This window comes from Pelophylax lessonae, assembly GCF_965119305.1.
Source record: "Pelophylax lessonae genome assembly, chromosome: 8".
NCBI lineage: Eukaryota > Metazoa > Chordata > Amphibia > Anura > Ranidae > Pelophylax > Pelophylax lessonae.
This window is the reverse complement of record NC_138775.1, coordinates 235363904-235389456: the sequence shown is the minus strand read 5'-3', so window position 1 is coordinate 235389456 and position 25553 is coordinate 235363904. Positions and strand designations below refer to the sequence as shown.

The window sequence follows — 25553 nt, the reverse complement described above, 5'->3', positions numbered from 1 at the left end:
GCCCAGGGCACTTGGTCGGTGGAGGAATCTTCTCTACCGATAGACATCTTGGAATTAAGAGCTATCAGGCTGTGCCTGCTCCATTGGTCATATCCTCTTCAGGGCCGCCCTGTACGGGTGCAGACGGACAATGCCACTGCGGTGGCTTACATCAACCACCAAGGGGGCACCAGGAGTGCCCGGGCAGCCCGGGAAATGACCAGTATTCTGTCTTGGGCAGAGACTCGTGTCCCGGCGATTTCGGCAATTCACATTCCGGGTGTGGAGAATTGGCAGGCCGATTATCTGAGCCGCCAGACCCTGGACCAGGGAGAATGGTCCTTGCACCCGGAGGTGTTTCGAATGCTGTGTGCGAAATGGGGATCCCCGGATGTGGATCTGTTCGCGTCCCGGTTAAACAAGGTGGGAAGGTTTGTGGCAAGAACGCGCGATCCTCTGGCAGACGCCTCAGATGCGCTGGTGGTGCCTTGGCACCGGTATCGTCTGATCAATGCCTTTCCCCCGATTCAGTTGTTGTCCAGGTTCCTTCGTAGGTTGGTCTCGGAACCGAAGTTGGTGATTCTTGTGGCACCGGACTAGCCGCGCCAGTCCTGGTACGCGGACATCATTTAACGGCGCACTCTACCAGAGCAGTGAGTGCGTCCTGGGCCTTCCGGCATCAGGCTTCGGTGGCCCAGGTGTGCAAGGCTGCGACTTGGTCGTCTGTGCACACTTTTTTCAAAGTTCTACAAACTTGATGTTCTGGCATCAGCTGATGCCTTTTTTGGCCGCAACGTTCTGTGGGCGGCAGTACCTTGAGGGGGCCCTGGTTTTGCGGGTCCCTGACAGTTGGGGTTGTTTTTCCCCTTGTTTTTATTTGCTTTCCTGGGTTGTTGCTCCAGTTGAGCTTTTTTGTTATCCGGTGGATACCTTTCTGATCATGTAAGGTTCCTTTCTCTGATGTGGGTGCTGCGTTGCCTTTCTGACGGTTGCGTTTTCCCACCCCTCATGTCTACACTGCTTTGGGACATCCCATTGGTGAAGACTGTATGAGTGGGCGGCGACTGTCAGAAGACTCAGAGAAAGGAATTTTACGGTAAGATTTTAAAAAAAATTAAATTTTTGGCATCTGTGGATGCTTCTTTTGGCCGCAAGGATTTGCAGGCTGCTGTTTAGAGGACCTGGTCCTCTTTGAGGGTGTATTGTGTTTTTTAGGTGTACTCCAGTTGTTATGGTTGAACTTCATGTTACCTGGTTGGCTATGGTTAGCCTTGGTCATTTTTTTTTCTGCTGTTTTTTTCCACCCTTCATAATTGACACTGCTTTGGGACGTCCCAATGGTTAAAAAGGATCAGGAGCTGTGTCTGTCAATAAACGAAAGAGAAAATGGGATTTTTTTACTTAACGTAAAATCTATTTCTCTAATATTCATTGACACAGCACCCACCCCTCTGTGGAGTTGTCTGTCTTCTGACACTGCTTGTAACAAAATTGAGTGCCTATAGCTGCATGTGGGTGTATACCCCCTGGGACTGCCCATAGGCATAGTCAAGCTTTTTCCTGCCTAGTGTCCTACTCCTGTAGGGGGCAGTATAACCCAACAGTTAAGAAGACTCAAGAGCTGTGTCCGTCAATGAACCTCAGAGAAATGGATTTTACTGCAAGTCAAAAATCCAATTTTTATGACCATGCTATAGGTGCTTGATATTAAAATGTGTAAAAATTTGATTTTCTAGTATCTTGACATTTTAGAGAGTTTATATTTATTTATCCTTTTCCAGATGCTCCACCTCCAACATGGGAACAGCTAGAGAACGGTCTTGTGGCCGTGAAGACTGTTGTTCATGGGCTGGTGGATTACATCCAGAACCACAGCAAGAAGGGGACTGATCAGCAGCAGGTGAGCGAGGCACGGAGCTACTGCATGATTCAGGTACCGCTTTAGAGCTACAAAATTGTCTCCAACCAGTTGCTTTTTTGGAAAATCCAAGTAAAATTGTTGTGCTTCCAGGGTTCTAGACATTCTACTGTAGCTTAGTTTTCATCTCTGCCCACAGCAGTAATCTCAAGAAGTATCTGGTACACTATTGACCTGACTGCAATTTTTGAATATTTTTTGTGTGAGAGCTTTGGAGTTATCTGGGGCCATGCATATTATGGTGCTAAATTTCTCAATTGCTTGGCATTTCTATACATAGCTGGTTATTTTCTGTGTTACATGGCTTCATATGCAATCTGATGCTGGCCATTGTACCTATTGCTTTCTGCCTAGGTGGCTGCAAGGTATGCAACATCATATTGTATATGGAACTTGGTGCATTTATTTACTGCACAATTATGCTTCTAAATAAACAAAAGCTGTTAAACATGCATGCTGTTGCTTATTGGTTAGAGGTATCTAATCCCATAAGCAATATCTGAACGATACCTTAATTTACCTTACCAATGCCTGAGAGCTGACTGATTTTTCGGTAGCTTTCGAATTGTGTTTGGTGTAGATGAAGCGCCTGCATCTTAAATATATACATGCAAACCCTGATTCCCCTCTTGTCCACTATTTTTTATGATGTTTGCACTACTCTAAAGCATACATAATTCAGCAAAAATGGACCAAGAATGCTGTAAATATTTGTGTAAGGCAACAAATGTAAAATATTGATCATACAATACAGGCCACCAGCTGGTTATTTATAGACACTGTGTTATAGGCTGTAGTAGATAGTGGTAAGGTATTTGAATGTGCCATCATTCAATAACCAATATGTAGAAACCCTCTTTTCTGTGGAACCATATAGGCATAGGCTGAAACAGCGTATTTTTGAAAGAGAATAAAAATAATTTCCACAAAAATATTTAAAAGGAATACATGTACTTCAAAAGTTGTCTTCATCTGCTTTTACATACTGTATGTGTCTGTGTTCCACACTGTGTGATGTTGTACTATTGAATGCAAAGCTGCTTTTCATGTACATTTATTCCTTTTAAATATTTTTGTATAAATAAGGCTTTATACTCTTTAGTAAAAAAAAAAAAAAAATACTCTGTTTCAGCCTATGCCTATATACTCCCACAAAAAATAGGGTTTCTAAATACTACTACTACTACTACTACTACTAGGTTATAGGCTGGAACATTCAGGTGATTGGACCACTGCCAAGGCTTTCCTAGACATGCCCCCTGGGTGCAATCCTATATCCGTGGCCCACTCTGCAACACTTCTGTATTTTTTTACTTGTGTCCTAATATGATTGACATCTTCTCACTTATAGAAATATCATTTGCTTCAATAGTTTATTTTCCTTAGGATTCTTCAACACCTCACTGTCTTTTAATTCAACAATAGAAGTAGTGCATGTGGATTGGTGCAACCTCTGTAAAACCTTGGGAGCCATACCCAGACCCCAAGCTGTGGGGATCGCCTATATTGTTGCTTCAGATACTGGATACTGCTTGGGTGCTAGCCTTGTCACTTAGTGCAACATGTGTAGTTAGCTGCAGGATGCTATACAGGTCCAAGGCCATAATCCTATCCATATGGAAACCAGACCCCGAAGACGCTCCACCATGATGGGTGAAGCCTGGACTCTGATTAGAGACCAGTGACAGACAAGTAAAGTTGGCCATCCAGGGATCAAAATTGGACCAGTTCAGCAGGAACTGGCCAAATTTGGATCCATGCATGGCTGGTTCTATAGATCGACTTCCCATGATTGGGCTTGTTGGTATATTTTCACTTGATTAGCGCATGCAGCCAAGCAATTGCAGCACTAATCAATTTTGACGCTGAGGGAATCCCATTGTCGGAATTAAATCAGACCGCAAGGAGTATTCCCCCATCCACCTCCAAATGTGTGAATGAGGAAATTGGTTCAGTGATGTATGGCCAGCTTTATATAGGTTCACCCTGAACTGGACTGGCAATGTAGCCCCACCTATTAGATTTCCTAAATAGTATCAGTTCTATGTTAAACTATAAAGAAACCTGAACTTGTGAATCAATTTCAAACTTGGTGGCAAGATTCCATCATTTAGCAGAAGGCCAGGTATTGTGTTACAGATCGCATGTTTACCACCTTTTCCACCTAAAGCCTTTTAAAAGGTACTTGGGTACTTCTCAATGCACTTTTACCATCAGACCTTCGCTGCAGGACAATCTACACCTGGGTTACTACATACTCCTTCATGGACATGCTTACCTCACTTTTGCATCCTATTCTGTGGTTACCCAATAAGGGAATACCCTAATCATTTGCAGTTGTGGAAACCAGGCATAGGGGAACCACAGCAACAGTTCAGGTAAACATTTCCTGTAGGCCTGCAAAACACTAGAGGAAGCAGATTTTTAAGAGAACAAAAATGACCTGTATATGTATGTATATATATATATATATATATATATATATATATATATATATATATATATATATATATATATATATATATATATATAAATATAAATATAAATATATATATATATATATATATATATATATATATATATATATAATGATAGATGGAGATAATATATATCTCCCCTGGAGAGGCTCGAAGGATTCTATTCTGTTCTAATCAAACTTGTTCACAGTTCCAAAACCAATGTCCTCTTCATCCTATCCTAGACCAAAAATACCTAAACAAGTATTTTTTGCTTTCCAAATTTTGCATGGAACTTGCAAGGTCTGTTGATTCTCTGGGACAAGGGGAATACTTGGCATGGGTAGACTTCCAAGATGCTTATCTTTGCATTCCCATTTACCCACCACATCAGGACTTCCTGCACTTCGCAGTAGGAGACACACTTATCTGTGGCCCGACCATTTTTGCCTCTGCGTCCAGAGCATTCACAAAGTTAGTTGCACCTCCTCAGAGCATTCAGGTAACAGGATACCTGGACTTCCGTCTTCTGAAGGACTCCTTGTTTTTTTTTTCCCAACTATTTGCAAATGCCTGGATGACTTTAAAGACATGTCCAGCTTTTGAACTAATTTACATATTGCGTTTGGGCCAAGCTGGCCCAATTGGACTATAGCTCTCCCTAAGCTGTCGGACTGCTGCATGTGTTGTAAAACTGTATGTAGCTGTAGCTACATACAGTATACCGCACTGTGTTCTGGGTACCAGCTCAGACTTCCCGGAAGAGAAACCAGCCTAGAGTCTGGTCTACAGCAGTGGCACTCAGCCAATCACAGCAAGCAATGTATTTTATTAATACAAAGGGTGAGTTGGAGGTCGTGACCTCATCAGCCAGCCTCTGACTCAGCCAATAGGAGGCTGTGTATTCAGTAATAGAATACATCACTTGCTGTGATTGGCTCAGCGCCGCTGTTGTAGACTAGACTCTAGGCTCCTCTGCTCCAGGATTTCTGAGCTTGTACCCTGAACACGGTACGGTATACTGTAAGTAGCTGCAGCTACATACTGTTTTACCACACATGCATCAAGCTTACAGCTTAGGGAGAGGCATAGTTCGTTTGGGCCAGCTTGGTCAAAATTAAATTTGTAATTTACTTCAAAAGCTGGACTTCTCCTAAGAGCTGTTTCAGACCTTCATTTGGATAATTAACTTTCAAGACTCTGCTCTCCAAAATTGCCTTCACTTAGGATACTTGGGTTCTCCCTCTAATCTCCTGCTAGGATCTTAAGATCAGATGCATCCTTTAGTGGGAGTCTTTGAGAGTTCTGGGCCTCATTTAAAGCTGTACCTTTTGCTCAATTCCATTCAAGGCCTTCCCAATTCTTCATCCTATTGGCTTGGAATAAGCACACGCCTCCTTTTGACCTTCCTATGCGCCTCTCCAGCCAAGCAAGGAACCCCCTAGCTTGGTGAATTTCCAGTCCAATCTTGACAATGGTGAAATTGTTTCTACCACAGCCATGACATGCTAGCCTCACAGGCTGGAGGGGAGGGTTCTGTTTCTTCACAGTTCAGGGAATGTAGTCTCTGAACTCATCAGGGAACTCTTTAGATGATCTTTCCTGCAAGTGGCCTTTCTAGACCGATGTGTCACTGAAACTTTCTCTAGTAGGAAGCCAGTCTTGATCCTTAACAAAGGCAAAATAGTCTTACTCCCAAGACCTACCCTTCTGCCTACAATGGTATTCTAAAGCTGTCCATACATGATTCAGTATTTTTTTATTCAGTCAGCGGGCTGAATGGAGAAAAAAAAAAAAAAAAAAAATGATTTCCCACATCCATGCTTTCAATGTGACTCTTGGAATCCTGTGTCGTATTCTGACGCAGGACTCCGTTGCCCTTAGAACACACTGATTAGCACTGCAGCTGGCAGTAGTGTTCACAAGAAATCGAATCAAGGTAAACAGTAACCATTCATGGATTGAAATTCCTGCCAAAGTGGCCGAATATTGATTCATGTCTGGCCAGAGTCACTGCCTCTTTAATGAACATGTATTCCTTCTCTTGGTTTTCTCCTAAGCACCCTAAAGAGAGCTCTCTTCATTATTTGGACATTGTCAGAGCTATCAGAGTTTTTCCTAAAGCCACAGATGCAGAAACAGACGTATTTTTACTTTATCGTGTTGCCAGGACCTTGCAAGGGACATCCTTCTTCAAATTCACTATTGCTAAGGTTGGTGGGTGTTTCTTGAGCCTACCAGCATCTCTGTTGCCATCCACTAGTTCTACCAGATTGTTGTCCAAGCTTCTGCGGATGCAGCCTTTGACCACAAGATTCATGCAACAGCACGCTGAGTTGGGTCTATTGATCTTTTTCATTCTTGGGCTTCTGTGGCAAAGTTCTGTTCCCCTTGTTGTTCTTTGCATTGTTTGGGGAAGCCCTATTGTCTATGAATATCCAGCCTGTGTCCTGTACTGTACGATTAGGGTAAGAGGAATTTCAACTTGCCTGTAAATTCCATATCTTGAGTACAGAACAGGATACCCTTCCCTCTCCTTGCATTGCTTGCTAAAAAACTGAAGTCTCATGCAGTGGGGGTAGAGTTGGAGGGGTTTTCTCAGACGGCATGTCCATTAGGGATTTGACAGAGTTCAATCACCTGAAGGTGCCAGCTTATAACTTGGGTTATATAGTATCTCACAAAAGTGAGTACACACCTCACATTTTTGTAAATATTTTATTATATCTTTTCATGTAACAAAACTGAAGAAATTACTGCTACAATGTAAAGTTGTGAGTGTACAGCTTGTATAACAGTGTATGTGGTTTCCTCAAAATAACTCAACACGCAGCCATTAAACTGCTGGCAACAAAAGTGAGTACACCCCTACGTGAAAATATCCAAATTGGGCCCAAAGTGTCAATATTTTGTGTGACTATTATTTTCTAGCACTGCTTTAACCCTCTTGGGCATGGAGTTCACCAGAGCTTCACATGTTGCAACTGGAGTCCTCTTCCACTCCTCCATGACAACATCACAGAGCTGGTGGATGTTAGAGACCTTGCGCTCCTCCACCTTCAGTTTGAGGATGCCCCATAGATGCTCAATAGGGTTTAGGTCTGGAGACATGCTTGGCCAGTCCAGTCCATCACCTTTACCCTCCGCTTCTTTAGCAAGGGAGTGCTTGTCTTGTAGGTGTGTTTGGGGGTCATTATCATGTTAGAATGCTGCCCTGCGGGCCAGTCTCCAAATGGAAGAGATCATGCTCTGCTTCAGTATGTCACAGTACACGTTTGGCATTCATGGTTCCCTCAATGAACTGTTGCTCCCCAGTGCCGGCAGCCTCAGACCATGACACTCTCACCACCATGCTTGACTGTAGGCAAGACATACTTGTCTTCGTACTCCTCACCTGGGTGCCGCTACACACGCCTGACACCACCTAAACCAAATAAGTTTATATTGGTCTCATCAGACCACAGGACATGGTTCCAGTAATCCATGTCCTCAGTCTGCTTGCCTTCAGCAAACTGTGTGCAGGCTTTCTTTTTTTTATCAATAATTTTTAGTAAAGGTTTTCATGAGAAATTGACAAACAGAAATTTCAAAGGTACAGAAAAGAGTACCGTCAACATAAGCATAACAGCTTCAAGCATCCTACTACAATTACAATGCATAAATGTTGAAGAAGAAAGTTCTGGTAGCACAGGCAGTCTTTGCAGAACATATGCCATACATCGTGAAAAATTGACATATGGATACATAGTGTAACCGGGTACCTGACAATACCCAAGCAGGACCGGCATCGGGATCACGATCCCCCCCAATGCGGCAGTTAAAAAAAAAATTTTTTATAAAAAACGCACAAAAAACAATACAGGTCATTCAGCCCTCTGCCACAATCTGACCCCAGTGCCGCCCATATAACTGCCCATAGGGTAAAAACATCGGAAGGTGTAACTGAGCTAACGGTACATGCCCGTAAGGCTAAAGAGATAGGAATAAGAAAGAAGGAATAGCAAGAGAGAAGAAAGAAAGAAGGCAATAGAAAGAAAATTTAGCAGGACCCCGCCCAGCACCCCCCGCCCCCGGACCCCCGATGTCCCAGACCCCATTAACTGCTTCCGGTAAGATAACGGAGCCATGGCTCCCACACCTTATCAAACTGCTTCATTTTATCATTTAACATGGCCGACATACGTTCATTGAGCATTATCCATGTAAGTTTATGTCGGAGCTGGTCGAACGGCAGAACTGAAGATCTCCAGGATCGTGCCAGCGTTACCTTGGCAGCCGTGAAAATAAACGAAATAAGCCTTCTCTGTGCCCCCGCGGCAGCATCCACTTTCAATCCCAGCAAAGCTTGCTGAGGGGATTTAGGCAGGTTCACTTGCGTAAGTGTGTATATAAAGTTATACACCCTAATCCAATAACGGCGCGCCTTAGGGCATTGCCACCAGATATGGAACATGGTTCCTTCCTGACCGCAGCCACGGAAACACAGAGAAGATGCGCCAGGTACAAACTTCGAGATTCTCGCCGGCACCATATACCAGCGCAACAATACTTTGTCGTTCGCTTCAATGATGGAGGTATTGATCAATGATTTGGAGGCGGCTTGAGCCATATTTCGCCAGTCGACCAGCTCAATGCCCTCCTGCAGGTCGGCCTCCCATTGAACCATGTATGGCAGCTTCACAGAAGAGTCAGACAATATATTGTAGAGTACGGAGATATAGCCGCGAAGCTTGTCATAATTCCGGCAAAGAAATTCCATGGGAGTCATAGTAGTTAAGTCAGAAACCTGAGACAAAGTACCCAAAAAGTGTACGATTTGGTTATAACGATAAAATTCAGATGATGGTAAAGCATACTTCTCAATCAATGCCTGTTTCGTTAGAATGCCCCTGTGGTCAGAGATCCGCTATCCTTAGAAGCCCCTTATTTGTCCACCATTGGAAGGAGCTGGGAGAGAGACCCGGGGGGAATCCGCTGTTGTTGAGAACAGGTGCCAGGGGAGTGTGGAGCGATTTGAATTTATGTGCTTTGGACAATCTGTCCCAGACGGCCAACGAGTGGGAAAGTGCCGGGCACAATACAGGGGGGCGCTCTCTGGGCGGCAGCCACAATAAATTAGATATCAATTTACCCGGGACAGAGTGTGCCTCCAGCTGCATCCAGATAGGATGGGGGGCCCCCAGAGTGGAATTTAGCCAATTGGGCCAATTGTGCCGCATAGTAATACTTCATCAGATCCGGCACTCCCAAACCACCCCTGTTTCTAGGGGTCAAGAGCGTTCTCCTGTTCACCCTGGGTCTCTTATTCCCCCAGATGAAGGACAAAAGTTTACCCTGTAATCTTTGGATATCACGTCTACATAAGGCAACAGGCAAAGTACGAAACAAGTATAAAAATTTGGGCAAGACATTCATTTTGATCGAGTGTAGTCTGCCAAACCACGACGGAGGGTGAAGCAGCCATCTATCCATGTCAGCCAACAGTCGAGTAACAAGGGGCGGATAGTTAGCACTGTACAGGGTGTGTAAGGACGGTGTCAATTGTATGCCTAGGTAAGGCAACGTTTTAGTCTGCCAAGCGAATTGAAAGGAGTGTTTGTAATCCTGCGACCGTGGAGTCCTCCAAAGAAATGTTCATCGCCTGCGATTTAGCCTGATTGGCGTGTAAGCCCGATAGACGTGCAAATTGGCTTAGGAGCGCAAAGAGGTTCGGAAGCGTCGTGACCGGCGAAGAGATCAAAGCAAGAATGTCGTCCGCAAACAACATACACTTATGTTCCGATCCTGCACAGAGAACTCCCCTGATATCCGCCGAGGCCCGAATTTTGATAGCTAAAGGCTCCAAGGCGAGCACGAAAAGTAGGGGAGATAAGGGACAACCCTGTCGAGTCCCCCTTCTAATGTCGATCGAACCCGACGCATAACCCTTCAACATTAGTTTCGCAGTGGGACAACTATAGTGTCCTCAGCATGGTGAGGAAAGGAGCGCCGAAACCATACCTCCCCAGGACATCAAACAAAAAATCCCAGGAAAGGGAGTCAAAGGCCTTGTGAATGTCCAACGAGAGGATCATGCACTTGCGTGGGCCACCCCTATCCCAGTCCGAGTGAATAGCCGATAAGATATCCAGTATGCGCCTCGTTTGATCGGAAGTCTGGCGTCCCGGGACAAACCCAGCTTGGTCAGGATGAATATAACTAGATAGGAAAGAGCCGAGCCTAGTCGCCATTATTTTAGTTAGGATCTTTAAGTCTGAATTTATTAACGATATCGGGCGATAATTCTCACACATACTGTGATCTTTCCCTGGTTTTGGGAGGACATGAATGAACGCCGTGTTCTCCTGAGGAGGAAGGTCACCCCCAAGTCGTATCGCATTAAAAAACGCACAGAGATGAGGGGACAAAACGTCCTGAAATTTGCGATAATATAGTCCGGGAAAACCATCGGGACCAGGTGCTTTAGAGGGGTGTAAGCCTTTAATCGCCTGTTTGACCTCCGCCTCAGTGATTTCGCCGTCCATCATGTCCTTATGGGATTTGGTCAGTTTGGGCAGCGAGATATCCGCGAAAAAAACATCCGCCAAATCCCCGTCGTAAGGGGTAGGCATGCGGTACAGTTTAGTATAAAAATCGGTAAATTCCGCCGTGAGCAGTTCAGGATTGCGTGAAAGCGCCCCGGATTTAAGGCGTAACTTGGGCAGCGCCGAGGTATATGGGCAAGGCGCTAATTTCCTAGCTAATAGCGTGGTGGGCTTATCACCCATAGTATAATATTTGTGCCGCGACCAACGAATACATTTTTCTGCTTGTGTAGTAAGGCTTAGATTAAGAGACAGTCTCGCCGCGTCGATTTTATGTCGTATGTCTACCTGGGGTTGGGACCGTTGTTCGGCCAAAAGGGCCGAGAGTTCCTTCTCCTACTGTTTAATTGTGCTTTCCCGATTCCGCTTCAGTCTAGCCGCCAACTGTAGCAGTTTGCCACGAATTGTGGCCTTATGTGCCGCCCAAGTGATAGCAGGGGTCGTGTCCGTCGGACAGTTTTTTACAAAAAAAGTACTGATCTCTGTTTCTAGTTCTTTGACAATAAGCGGGTCGTTTAAAAGTGTATGTGCAGGCTTTCTTGTGCATCATCTTTAGAAGAGGCTTTCTTATGGGATGACAGCCATGCAGACCAATTTGATGCAGTTTGCGTTGTATGGACTGACAGGCTAACCCCCCACCCCTTAAACCTCTGCAGCAATGCTGGCAACGCTCATAGGTCTATTTTCCAAAGACAGCCTCTGAATTTGACGCTGAGCACGTGCACTTAATTGCTTTGGTCGACCATGGCGAGGCCTGTTCTGTGTGGAACCTGTCCTGTTAAACCGCTGTATGGTCTTTGCTACTGAGCTGCAGCTCAGTTTCAGGTTCCTGGCAATCTTCCTATAGCCTAGGCCATCTTTATGTAGAGCAACATCTCTTATTTTTAGATCCTCAGAGTTTTTTGCCATGAGGTGCCATGTTCAATCACCAGTGACCAGTATGAGCGAGTGAGAGCGATAACACCAAATTTAACACACCTGCTCCCCATTCACACCTGAGACTTTGTAACACTACCGAGTCACATGAGACCGGGAGGAAAAATGGCTAATTGAGCCCAATTTGGACATTTTCATTTAGGGGTGTACTCCCTTTTGTTGCCAGCGGTTTATACTTTAATGACTGTGTATTGAGTTATTTAGAGGGGACAGCAAATTTACACGGTTATGCAAGCTTTACACTCACTAATTTACATTGTAGCAAAGTGTCATTTCTTCAGTGTTGTCACATAAAAAGATATAATAAAAATATTACAAAAATGTGAGGTGTGTACTCACTTTTGTGAGATACTGTATGAATATCCAGCAAGTGTCCTGTACTGTTCTCCAAAATCTAGATATTGCATGCAAGTTAAATGCTTCTTTCTCTTTCGTTCATCGACGGATACATAGCTCCATAAATCATAACTTGTTGGTTTATTTTGCCTCCCCCAGGAGTAGGACTAGACAGAACAAAAAACACCTGGCTACGCTCATGGGCCATCTTCAGCTTGGTATATAACCCCCCCCCCCTCTGCTCTAGGTAATCGGTTTTAATCTGTTTAGTCAGGAGTAATGACCTAGGCTTCCGGCTGGGATCTCTGGTCCTAGCAATTTTCTCCTTCCTTAAATCTATTTTGTTTTCGCTCTGGAGATCTACTGTCAACTGGCAGGCTGGGCGATGGGCTGGATAATCTAGATCCAGTGGTCCCCCCAGCCCAGCCAGCGAGCGTGTGCAGACTACAGCTATGCGCTAAGGCGGCCGCGACATAGCCTCAAGGACAGAGGCTGGCCCATGAGTTAAACGTCTTGCTGGGTCACATTCGACCAGGCTTGGGTCTGAGTCACAGCGGCCTCTTGGTCCACAGCTTCCCTACTTCGGTAGCGAGGAGTTCTGTCTGTAGGGTTACCCGCACCATGGAAGTGTAAGTACAGCCCCCCCTCTCACCTTTTTGGTGGTTTTCTTTGGGGTGGACACAGGTAACCTCTGGGGACGGTCAGACCTCCTCCCATTCTTGAATCCCTTCTCCCAATGGGCTTCTCCCATTCCCACCTTTCTGGACCTAATGTCTCTTGGGGGTCCCAGGGCATAGAATGCAGTAGAGAACCCTGGCGTCTCGCCCCCGCTATCCCCACTCTGTAAGGGTCCTGGGATAGTTTGGCGCCCCCCGGCTAGTCCGGGTCCCAGTGTGTAGGAGACCCCTAGGTGCATGCCCTACTTTTGCCTCGTGGGTATAGTGCAGGGGGGTCCCAGTGCAGAGACCGGTGCAGAGTCTTCCCTAAACATGTGTCCTACCTTCAGGGGGGGGGTCGCCCTGCAATGGATGCAGCGTTGCAGAGGGTGCAGAAAAGATCCTGGCGGCTGGCTTCAGTGTTTGTAGCTAATGGTGGCCATTTTCCCTTAGTCTGGCTGGTTTCTGGTTGGCGACCATGTTTGTGTAGCCGGATGAGGTCAGGGGGCCACGTTCCCTTAGTCTGGGATCCTTAACTGAAGCCTCGTGGGGATGCTGAAGCTCTTCCTCCTTAGTTTCCTTTCCTCCCCCCCCCCCTTTGTTTCCTCTCCCTCCCCTTGTTTACTCCCCCCCCTTGTTTGCTCTCTCCCCCCCTTGTTTGCTCTCCCCCCCCTTGTTTGCTCTCCCCCCCCTTGTTTGCTCTCCCCCCCCTTGTTTGCTCTCCCCCCCTTTGTTTGCTCTCCCCCCCTTTGTTTGCTCTCCCCCCCTTTGTTTGCTCTCCCCCCCTTTGTTTGCTCTCCCCCCCTTTGTTTGCTCCCCCCCCCTTTGTTTGCTCTCCCCCCCTTTGTTTGCTCTCCCCCCCTTTGTTTCCTCTCCCCCCCCCTTTGTTTCCTCTCCCCCCCCCTTTGTTTCCTCTCCCCCCCCCTTTGTTTCCTCTCCCCCCCCCTTTGTTTCCTCTCCCCCCCCTTTGTTTCCTCTCCCCCCCCCTTTGTTTCCTCTCCCCCCCCCTTTGTTTCCTCTCCCCCCCCCTTTGTTTCCTCTCCCCCCCCCCTTTTTCCTCCTCCCCCCCCTTTTGTTTCCTCCTCCCCCCCCCTTTTGTTTCCTCCTCCCCCCCCCTTTTGTTTCCTCCTCCCCCCCCCCTTTTGTTTCCTCCTCCCCCCCCCCTTTTGTTTCCTCCTCCCCCCCCCCCCCTTTTGTTTCCTCCTCCCCCCCCCCTTTTGTTTCCTCCTCCCCCCCCCCTTTTGTTTCCTCCTCCCCCCCCTTTTGTTTCCTCCTCCCCCCCCTTTTGTTTCCTCCTCCCCCCCCTTTTGTTTCCTCCTCCCCCCCCCTTTTGTTTCCTCCTCCCCCCCCCTTTTGTTTCCTCCTCCCCCCCCTTTTGTTTCCTCCTCCCCCCCCCTTTTGTTTCCTCCTCCCCCCCGTGTTTCCTCCTCCCCCCCGTGTTTCCTCCTCCCCCCCGTGTTTCCTCCTCGCCCCTCCCTCCCTTGGTTACCTCTTGCCCCCCCCTCCCTCCCTTGGTTACCTCTTGCCCCCCCCCCCTCCCTCCCTTGGTTACCTCTTGCCCCCCCCCCCTCCCTCCCTTGGTTACCTCTTGCCCCCCCCCCTCCCTCCCTTGGTTACCTCTTGCCCCCCCCCTCCCTCCCTTGGTTACCTCTTGCCCCCCCCCTCCCTCCCTTGGTTACCTCTTGCCCCCCCCCTCCCTCCCTTGGTTACCTCTTGCCCCCCCCCTCCCTCCCTTGGTTACCTCTTGCCCCCCCTCCCTCCTCCCTTGGTTACCTCTTGCCCCCCCTCCCTCCTCCCTTGGTTACCTCTTGCCCCCCCCCCTCCTCCCTTGGTTACCTCTTGCCCCCCCCCCCTCCCTTGGTTACCTCTTGCCCCCCCCCCCTCCCTTGGTTACCTCTTGCCCCCCCCCCCTCCCTTGGTTACCTCTTGCCCCCCCCCCCCCTCCCTTGGTTACCTCTTGCCCCCCCCCCCCCCTCCCTTGGTTACCTCTTCCCTTACACACACACACACACACACACACACACACACACACACACACACACACACACACACACACACACACACACACACACACATAATCTCGTTATAAAGATGTGTGTTTATATAATCTATTCAACTTTTTTTTTTTTTTCTTCATTTTGATGGTGTTAATGCCCAGGGGTTGTTGTTGGTAGCTACCCCGCCCATATAAGGTGGGTTGGTAACACCCACATTTGAAACTGTTTCCTGTCACCTGTTGCCTGCTCTTTATAAAAGAAGGGTGTAGGCTGTCTATAGTGTGGCTCTGATGAAAAGGAATTCCCCGAAATGCGTCAGCCCACGGAGGTCGTCCTTGTCTATGCAAAACGCACAGAGGGCGCACCGACCTAGTGCGTTATCTTGAGACAAATAATTTTTTTTTGATAAAATTAGGATAAGTAATAAACTCACAAAGACAGCAATAAATTGCGCATCACAGATTACTGCACATTCTATCCAATATTCCAACCCGTATAGGTGTAACAGTCACTGAAGACCCCGTGGGCTGACGCGTTTCGAGAAATTCCTTTTCACAGCCAACAGTGTTTTTTTTTAGAATACATTATTTGTCTCAGGATAATGTATCAATAGGGCGTTGATCAGAAGTTGGCCTTGATTACCATGAAGGGCCCAATGTCTTCCCTGGCAATCTTCTTTCAACGACCCCTAGCTACGCACTCTTTAGTTCTTACCTTCATTCAGGGGGTTCAACTTGTGACTCCACATATACGTTCTCTTTTGCCGCCATGGGATTTAAATTTAGTACTTTCGGTTCTCCAGAAACCTGCATTTGAGAATATTTGGGAGTTTCCCTTGCCTTTTTTATCCGAGAAAGTGACATTCTTGATGGCTTTTACCTCAGCCTGCAGGGTATCAGAATTGGCGGCATTATCCTGTCAAAGTTCCTATTTTAGTGGTCCATAAGGGTAAAGTGGCTCTTCATCACTGTCCAGCATTCCTGCCCAAAGTTGTCTCTGACTTCCATTTGAATGAGGACATTGTGTTTCCTTCCTTGTATCCCAAGCTGCCTCATCCCAAGGTATTTGCCTTGCATACCTTAGATGTGGTTCATGCAATTTGCGTGTATCTGGCAGCTACCGAGTCCTTTCGGAGGTCACTTGCTTTTTGTGGTCATGGTCGGACCAAGAAAATGGCTGACTGCTTCTTCGGCTACCATCTCCAGATGGATCAGACAGATGGTGACTCAGGCCTATTCCATTATACCAAGCTGAGGACAGCCCATGGGCATAGCCAGGTGTTTTTTTGTTCTGCCTAGTCCTACCCCTGGAGGAGGCATTATAACCCACTAGTTATGATTTTATGGAGCGCTGTGTCAGTCGAACTCAGAGAAATGGATTTTACGGTAAGTACAAAAATCCAATTTCTTAGCTACTGTCTGTATTATAATAATAGTGCATCTCTGAGCAGAGTCTTTTTCTGGTGTCTGTAAACAGAATGGTGAATAAAATATTTTTTTCATATTTCTTGTTTAATTTTGAACAACCTGAAAATATTTTATTTCCTTGGTATGATATGAAAACGGGGCTAGAAGGGCTTTTGTAGAGAGATGCACCATTACAATTAGTACATGGTACTTGGGTTACCTTCTGGTTCTGAGAGTATTTTCATTTTGTTAAGCTGAATTTAAAGTGCTTGTTAAGTCAGTTGTTCCAATTCCTGCCAGCCCTTCTGTAATACTACACTCTTTTCTTTTTTTTTTTTTTTAAATTCTGCAGCTAAATACCTTCTTTTAAATTGCCAATATGCGATCACGTGACCTCCTGCTGCTCTTCTTTCCTGATCTAAGGGCTACAGTGGGAGGGGCCTAGTTTCCCCTCTGCTGTCAGCGGGGCATTCGCATAAAAAAAAGGATTTAACTGCAGAAAAGTAAACACACACACGGTATAGCATATATTGTTATTGCAAAGGTGCTGGCAGGAATTGGAATTACTGACTTTACTGCCAGACGAAATAGCCTGGGGGGAAGAGGAGACGGCTAACACATAGATTCCCGAGCTGGCGGGGAGGAGGAGAGCAGCAGGATGACGGAGACTCTTAAACTGACAAAGGGTATCATGGATCAGTAGCCATGATTACCGTGCTCAGCACACTTAAAGGACACAGAAACAGGCAGGATCAACCAAGTATATTACAACATAGAAAGAGACAAATGACACCGCACAAGCACTATGCAGTTTAACATGCTTTAAATTAACAGGATCCCTTTTTTCTTGTTTTCATTTTCATCTTAAAAACCTCTTTAAGCTTGGTCTCCTTGTATTCCAAGTTTAGCAGAAGAGTTGTACAGGATGATCATGGGATTATATGAAAGATTTCCCCCCTATTTTTAGAAGCAACCTAGTCTGATAACATAAATTAACCAAGCTGTATCAGAGGGCAGTGATCTGCCTAGGCTACTTTCGACAAGGAAGTGCAGGCTATCCTTTTTATCTTCACATTTTAATACATTACATTTATACTTTGGATGCACTTTATCAGAGGAAATTGCATGTTATTTGTTACGGCAGGCCTTCTAAAGGTTTATATATCAATCCCAGGTAAATGAAAAGGTTATCCATGCAGTGCGGCTCCCCCCACGCTCAAGGGGTTAAATGCTTGTTTGTTGAATGGTGGTTCACAGAGATAAGGTGGTACTTTGACCTAATTAGTAGTTCCTTCCTAAGGTGCTTTCTGATTTTCATTTAAATTAAGACATTTTACTGCCTTCCCTTTGCCCTTAACCCCAGCATCCTAAGGAGTATGCCTTACATTCTTTGGATGTGGTCCGTGCTATCAGGGTTTACTTTGAGACCACTGCATACTTCCGAAAATTTGATGCTCTTTTTGTCCTTACGGGTGGACCTCATAAGGGGCTCGCTGCGTCTGCTTCAACCATTTCCAGATGGATCATACGGACGGTGGTGCAGGCCTATTTACTGAAGGGTCAGGTTCCTCCTTTCCCAGTGAAGGCGCATTCTATTAGAGTGCTGAGTGCCTCCTGGGCATTTCGCCATCAGGCGTCGGCGCTACAAGTTTGCAGGGCGGCAACTTGGTCGTCTGTGCATACCCTCTGGTTGACCCTACCGTTTCTTGCTTTAATAAGTCCTTGTGGGTTCCTGTGGAGGATGTTCTTTAAGGACCCAGTGAATAAGCAGTTAGAATCCCTCTTGAAGGGCTTGTTTGCTTTGGTGTGTCCTGACATGCAACCTATGGTTGCATTCCTGGTCATTCGCCTGACCATATCCCTTGGGCTCCCAAGGCTAAGAAAAGTTCTTTTGGAACCTCCCATTCCCCAAACTTGCCAAGTCTTGATCCCAGTGGTGGGTTACCACAAGCCTCCTCAGCCATTTGGTTTCAGGAAATTCCAAAAGTTTGGGTCTGGAGTATCTTTTTTTTTTTTGTTTCCTTTTACTAGGAGACCTTCTGGTCTTCATGAACATCACTTACTTGCACATCCCCATCCTTCCTCCTCCTCAACACACTCTGCATTTTTCTGTAGACATATAACATTACAAGTTTTTTGCCTTCCACTTTGGCCTTTCCATGTCACTTGGGTCTTCACCAAGACTGCTTAGGGCAGACAGGCTAGGTCATTAAAACCCTATGCATCTGACCTGCAAGCCAAACTCTCCCTAATGTGGTGGATTTCTAACTTGGCACCGGAGTCAGGGAAACTTTCCCTCTGAAGATCAATGCCAGGATGTCAGTGGGGAGGAAACCTGGATGTCCTCTCAGTGCAAGGGACTTGGTTGTTGGAGTAACTCAACTTCTATCAACATCCTGATATTCAGGGCAAATCAGTTGTCCGTCTACTCTGGACCTCTCAATTGTGAGGTCACCTGAGCAGAATCCATGAGTACAATGCCTTGACGCAGGCAAAAGAAGTCATGCTGCTCAATAAAATGCTGCTTTTCTCCCTGTTCTTCCCAAGGTGGTTTGCTCTTTCCATCTTAGCCAGAAACTGTTCCTGTCTCTTATGTCTTGTTCTGAAACATCCTAAGAAAATATCACTTTGCTGTCTCAATGTGGTATGCGCTCTGAGTCTACCTCTCGGCTGCTTCCTGCCTCTGCTCCATCTCTACTAGGTGGATTAGAGTCGTCATATCATTCGAGCCTTTATAGGTTAAAGGAGAGGTTTCCACCCTTTTTGGGGGCACACTTCACCAAATCCATTAGTGCTTTATGGGCTTTTCAAGATCAGGCATCGGTTTGTTCTGTTTACAGAACATCTATTTTACCAGAAGGACATTCAGGCCAGATGGTCCCTGCAGTCTGACTCTCGGAGACCTGGGCGCGACGTTATGATGTCTCGCGTGGCCTGGCAGTTGTCTATACTGCCGTGATCTTGACTGGTTAGCCGAGATCATGCTTTTTTAATTTATTAATTTTTTTTATTTTAGGCTTTCCAGCCCTGTAGGAGAGATCCGAGGTCTTATTGACCCCAGATCTCTCCATAAAGAGGGCCAGTCATGCACTATTCCTATTGCAAGGGATGTTTAAATTAGTTGAAGGAATAACAATGATCAGTAAAAAATACAAAAAAACAATAAAAAAAAAACATTTAAAGTGCCCCTGTCCCCGCGTGCTCGCACACAGAAGCGAACGCATGCGTACGTCGTGTCCGCATATGTAAACAGGGTGCAATCCATACATGTGAGGTATCGCCACGAACGTTCGAGCGAGAGCAACAATTCTAGCCCAAGACCTCCTCTCTAACTCTAAACTGGTAACCTGCAAAAATTTTTAAAGCGGTGGCTATGGAGATTTTTATGTACTGAAGTTTGGCGTCATTCATTGAGTGTGCGCAATTTTAAAACATGACATGTTAGATATCTATTTGCTCGGCGTAACATCCTCTTTCACATTATACAAAAACATTGGGCTAACTTGAGTGTATTGGGTTTTTTTTAATTCATAAAATGCATAAAAAAATGCATTTGAAAAATTTCTGCGCAAATACTGTGTGACATAAGTTGCAATGACCGCCATTTTTTGTCCTAGGGTCTCTGCAAAAAAAAAATATATATATTGTTTGGGGGTCCTGAGTAATTTTCTATCAAAAAAATGATGATTTTTACATGTAGGAGCGGAGTGCCAGAAACAGTCCGGTATGGAAAGGGTTAAAGTACAGTACAGGACACAAGTCCCTCCTTGCACTTTATGATCTCCTTATTGCTTTCTGGGAGTAGGAATGGGGTTTTATAGGACATGCCCCTGCAGTTTTTGTTTTTCTCTAGTGTCCAGTCACCTAAAGACAGCTGCGTATTTCCTATGTTCAAGACTAAAGATCCTGTGATGTGTACTTTTCTCAGAGAAAATGATTTTCTAAGCAAGTCAAAAATTCTGTTTTTTACGGGTACCCTGGGCAAAGAAAACCCTTGCAGTCTGTGTGACCTACTGCAAGTGTAGTTTCCTTTTCATATTCTCAGAGTTCAGTTTTAGATTGTCTGTGAGGTTTAATTGTAAATGTAGATTGTCCTGTACACTATCTAAAGATTAATTCTTTACAGTGAGCTGGGTTATAATATTGTTTTTGTTGAAAATGACTGCGTGCATAGCCCCAATAATTGCTTTTCTATTTGTACAGCCTCCACAGCACAGCAAGTACAAGACCTATATGTGCAGGGACATGAAACAGAGGGGAGGCTGCCCCCGTGGAGCTAGCTGCACCTTTGCTCATTCCCAAGAAGAGTTAGAAAAGTAAGTACTTGTGGATTTTGCTTAAAACACAGATCTAATCTACATGGTCTAGTTGGGTATTTACAGAAAAGCCTGGTACTTTATTTTTCATTCAACCCAGTGGGCTGAACGAAAAAAAACTGAGGAGCTCTGGGGTAGATCCTGTACTAACAATCGGATGTTACATAGTTAGGTTGAAGCAAAAGTCCACCTGGCTCAACCAATAAAAAACAAAAAACAGTAAAGGAAACCCAACCATATAATCCTATACCTGCAGTTGATCCAGAGGAAGGCGAAAAAACCCCAGCAAAGCATGATCCAGTTTGCTAGGGGAAAAAAATTCCTTCCTGATCCCCCGAGAGGCAATCGGATATTCCTTGGATCAACTTTACCTATAAATTTTAGTACCCATTTATATTCTGTACACCTAGGAAAGAATCCACGCCTTTTTTTTTTTTTTTTTTTTTTTTTTTAATAAAGCAATCTAGTGAGCTAGCCAGAACCACCTCTAAAGGGAGTCTATTCCACATTTTCACAGCTCTTACAGTGAAGAAACCTTTCCATATTTGGAGACTTAATCGGTTTTCCTCTAGCCGTAGAGAGTGCCCCCTTGTCCTCTGTGTTGACCTTAAAGTGAATAACTCAACACCAAGTTCACTATATGGACCCCTTGTGTATTTATACATGTTGATCATATCCCTCCTTAATCTCCTCTTCTCAAGAGAGAATAAATTCAGTTCCTTTAATCTTTCCTATCCAATCTAATCAGATTGGTTGCCCTTCTGTGCACTTTCTCCAGTTCCCCGATATCCTTTTTAAGAACTGGTGCCCAAAACTGAACTGCATATTCCAGATGAGGTCTTACTAATGATTTGTACAGGGGCAAAATTATATCTCTCTCTCTGGAGTCCATGCCTCTGTTAATACAAGAAAGGACTTTGCTATGGAAACCGCAGCTTGGTATTGCATGCTCTTATTAAGCTTAGGATCTTCCAGAACACCCAGATCCTTTCCGCTATGGATTCTGCCAGTTCTACTCCCTCCTAGTATGTATGATGCATGCATATTCTTCGCCACCAAGTGCATAACTTTACATTTATCAACATTAAACCTCATTTGCCACATAGTTGCCCAATGAAACGGTGCATTGAGGTCAGCTTGTAGGTTGGAGACATCCTGTAAGGAAGGTATTCCACTGCAAAGCTTGGTGTCATCTGCAAAGACCGAAATGGTACTTTTAATCCTAGACCCTATATCATTTATAAAAATATTAAAAAGTAAGGGTCCCAACCCTGAACCTTGGGGTACACCACTGATCACCTTAGACCATTCAGTAAGAATCATTAACCACTACTACTACTGAATTCTATCTTCTAGCCAATTTTCTATCCATTTACAAACTGATCTTTACAAGCCTGTAGACTTTACCTTACACATTAGTTGTGTGTGGGGAACTGTGTCAAGTGCTTTTGCAAAATCCAAGTATACTACGTCCACAGCCACCCCTCTGTCCAAGGTTTTACTTGCCACCTCATAAAAAGAAATCAGGTTTGTTTGACAACTTCTGTCTTTCATGAATCCATGCTCTCTGTTGCTTAAAATATTTTTTTACAGCAAGAACTCATCTATTTGGTCTTTTATTAAACTCTCCAGTATCTTTCAAACTATACAAGTTAAACTAACAGGTCTATAATTACTTGGCAAAGACTTTGATCCTTTTTTAAATGCACCACATTGGCCCTACGCCAATCCAGTGGTACTATTCCGGTCCTTTAAAATTAGAAACAAAGGCTTTGAAATTGAAACGCTCAATTCCTTTAGGATGCGTAGGTGGATGCCGTCAGGTCCAGGCACTTTATCCACCCTTATGGTGTCTAAATATTTCTGGACCATATCACTTTTGAACCATTGTGGATCATTTGGGGCTGTGTCAATACCATCCTCATTATGGTCATGAGCTCCCTCATGCTCCTTTGTATACACAGAGCTGAATAAAGTATTTAATAAATTTGCCTTCTCTTTGTCCCCAGTCACCCACTCCTGATTATTTTGTGAAGGGCCTACATGCTCAGATCTAACCTTTTTACTGTTAATATATTTGAAGAATTTTTTGGGGTTTGTCCTACTATCTTTTGCTAACTGTCGTTTATTTCGAATTTTTGCGTCCTTGATTTTCTTTTTACATATTCTGGTATGTTCTTTATAACAAAAAAACAATAGTAGTGTTCCTTCATTTTTATTTTTTTTTTTAAAGCCTTTTTTCTTATTATTTATAACTTTTTTAACTCTGGCCGTGAGTTTGCTTAAAGTCTTTTTGAAAAATTCCCATTTCTGTTCTGTGCTTATCGATGCCAATATTCCCTCCCAGTCTAAATCCTGGAGAGCAGCCCTCATCCTTGGAAAATTTGCGCTTAAAGTTTGTGTTTTCATATTTCCTAAATGCGTTTTTTGCTTACAGCTAACCTTAAATGAAATTATATTATGGTCACTGCTACCCAGATGTTTTTATATGAACAGCCTTCAAAGCCTCAGACTTGAAATGTTTTTTACTGCCCCATTGCCACCCATGTGAATGGGTTCAAAGTCTACATGTGCAAAATTAGTAAAGACATATCCCAAAAGACTAAGGCCCCTTTCACACAGGCAGACCAGACCGTTCAGATCCGCATGTCCGTTTTTTTTACGGATCTGAACGGTCCCCCCATGCATTCCTATGGGGCATCGAATGGCAGCGGAGACATGTCCGCTGACACCCGATCCGATCCGTCAAATCTGGACGGATGGAAACCCTATTTCTCTATCGCTCATTGACAGACGTAGTCTTCTTGATTCTCAAGAGCTGGGTTATGTTGTCTCCGCAGGAGTAGGACTAGGCAGAAAGACAAAACGTTCTGGCTCCACCTTAGGGGCAGTCCCTGAGGGTATATCCTCCCTCTCTCTGCTACAGGGAATCAGTTTTTTTCTGTCTAGTCAGGAGTAAGGACCTAAGTTCCTTGCTGGGATCTTTTTGGTCCTGGCAAGATTTTTTCTTTAAAAAAAAAAAAAAAGATTTTTTTTTAGGCAGTTTTTCTCCAGTGTTTTTTTCCTGTGAGATCTTCAAGCAAATACGCCGGACTGGGCGACACTAGTGGTCACCCCAGCTGGCCTACGAGCGCGCAGACCATTGCATTGCGCTTGGTCGGCCGCGACACATTCAAGTAAGTATGCGGGACCGGGCGACGGGCTGGGTGTTGAGATCCAGTGGTCACCCCGGTTTCTGCCTACGAGCGCGTGCAGACCAGAGCTCCGCGCTGGGTCGGCCGCAACGGAGTCCCAGTGGAGGGACTGACCTTGCGAGTTAAAAGTCTCGCTTGGACGCCAGGAACCAGAGAGTCGAGGCGTCCGGAGTGGTCCCCAACCCCCCAACCCGGTGGAGAGGGTATTGTGAAGAGAGGGTGCCTGTCGGTTCGGTATGGTGAGTAAACGTTCCCTTTTTTCTTTCCTCGTTATGAGGCAGTATGAATTATGGGCCCCTCCATACATGGTCAGTATATATCTGACACTAAAAGTCCCCCTTGTAAATACAGTATGTGTTTGGTGGGAAGTGGACTTGGTTTGAGAGCTAACACTCTATCCAGCAGACTGTAGCATTACAGCAGACATAGGAGGTATAATCCTACCTTATTTGTAGTGTATCTCCTGTAGATCAATAAATCGCCACTTAGCAGAGATGCAGGTGGATGTGCTGGGAAAACGATTTCGTCGGTCCGCCGCCATTTTGCCGTAGACCAAGTGCATGTATGTCCTCAGGTCACGCCGGCCGCCATGTTTTTGGAGTCTATTGTCTCTTGTATGGGGGCGGCCATGTTTCATGAGCCCAGCTACCTCGTGGAGAGCTGGGAACGCCGGAAGGCGTACACAGGGGGCGGAGCCACGTCCTTCTACCCGGGAAAAAGCAACAGCTCCTTCCAGTCTGTAAAAGACAGACGCTGACTGCAGTTGGTTGGAAACGTCACTGCATCGGTTGGTGAGCCTTGGGGGTCCCTCTCTCTCTCTGTGGGGATCGAGAAGCAGGTACTCTGAGGGGCGCTATTGCGCTAGGGGGAGACACATAAAAAAAAAAAAAAAAGTTTTTTTGTTTTTTCTGGCAAAGGTGTCCTGAATTAACATGGACCCTGCCACTCATGTATCTCCTCCGGATCCCCTCGAGGGGTCTGCAGGATCCTCCAGCACCCCACGGACGATTGAATCATTGTCAGCTATTATGGAAACTTTTGTGTCCCGGGTGGAAGTGGCTTGTCAGGGACAGGGCGCAAGAAAGCGACCCCCGCCTAACCCCTTATTATCTGAAACCTCGGATTCAGACTCTGAGCCTATTTCTGCAGTTGCAGGTACTTCATCTGGGATTGGTGTCTCGTGTACTGTCTCTTCAGACAGTGAGGAGGATGTTTCGGCATCAGCCATAGCCAGAGAGGAAGCATTGGTAAACGCACTCATTGTATCTGTTCAAGAAACCTTAAGATTACAGGGTATTCCGTCGGAAATAGCTGAAACTGAAATCCCTTTTGGGACTAAAAAACGCATCAAAGTGGCGAAGGTTTTTCCATTGCCCAAATGTTTTGGCAATCCAATCGAAGAAGAATGGCGTCTGCCAAAAGGCACTTCTGCTATTTCTAAACGCATTAACAGGCATTATCCGTTTGAGGAAACCCTCATTAAGAAATGGACAGAACCACCTGTGGTGGATTCACCAATTGCTAGATTGAATAAAGCCACGGTTATTCCTCTAGAAGACGCTCCGTCTTTTAAAGATCCAGTGGATCGCAAGATAGAAGCTATGTCTCGCACCATGTTTACCTTGATTGGATCAGCTTTCAGACCAATAATTGCTATTGGTCTGGTTTCACAGGCTGTAACTGAATGGCAGGAAAGAGGGCAAAGTGCGTCCAATTCTGGACTTAAGGGCACTCAATTCTTTTGTCAACATAAGAAAATTCAGAATGGAGTCCAT

The 25553-nt window shown here is 45.4% G+C and overlaps 1 protein-coding gene across 5 annotated transcripts in view; it reads left to right on the top strand.

Annotated features, from left to right (window-relative positions):
- The window catches only part of RC3H1 (ring finger and CCCH-type domains 1), a 141777-nt gene that overhangs the window by 89431 nt on the left and 26793 nt on the right, over positions 1 to 25553 (top strand). For 4 of the 5 annotated variants that reach the window (XM_082266624.1, XM_082266625.1, XM_082266623.1 and 1 more), the window contains exons 8-9: positions 1761 to 1912; positions 20472 to 20584. In XM_082266624.1, coding sequence (XP_082122750.1) covers positions 1761 to 1912; positions 20472 to 20584 — 265 coding nt within the window. The remainder of the gene's footprint in view (positions 1 to 1760; positions 1913 to 20471; positions 20585 to 25553) is intronic. The other variant, XM_082266626.1, reaches the window with a different exon arrangement.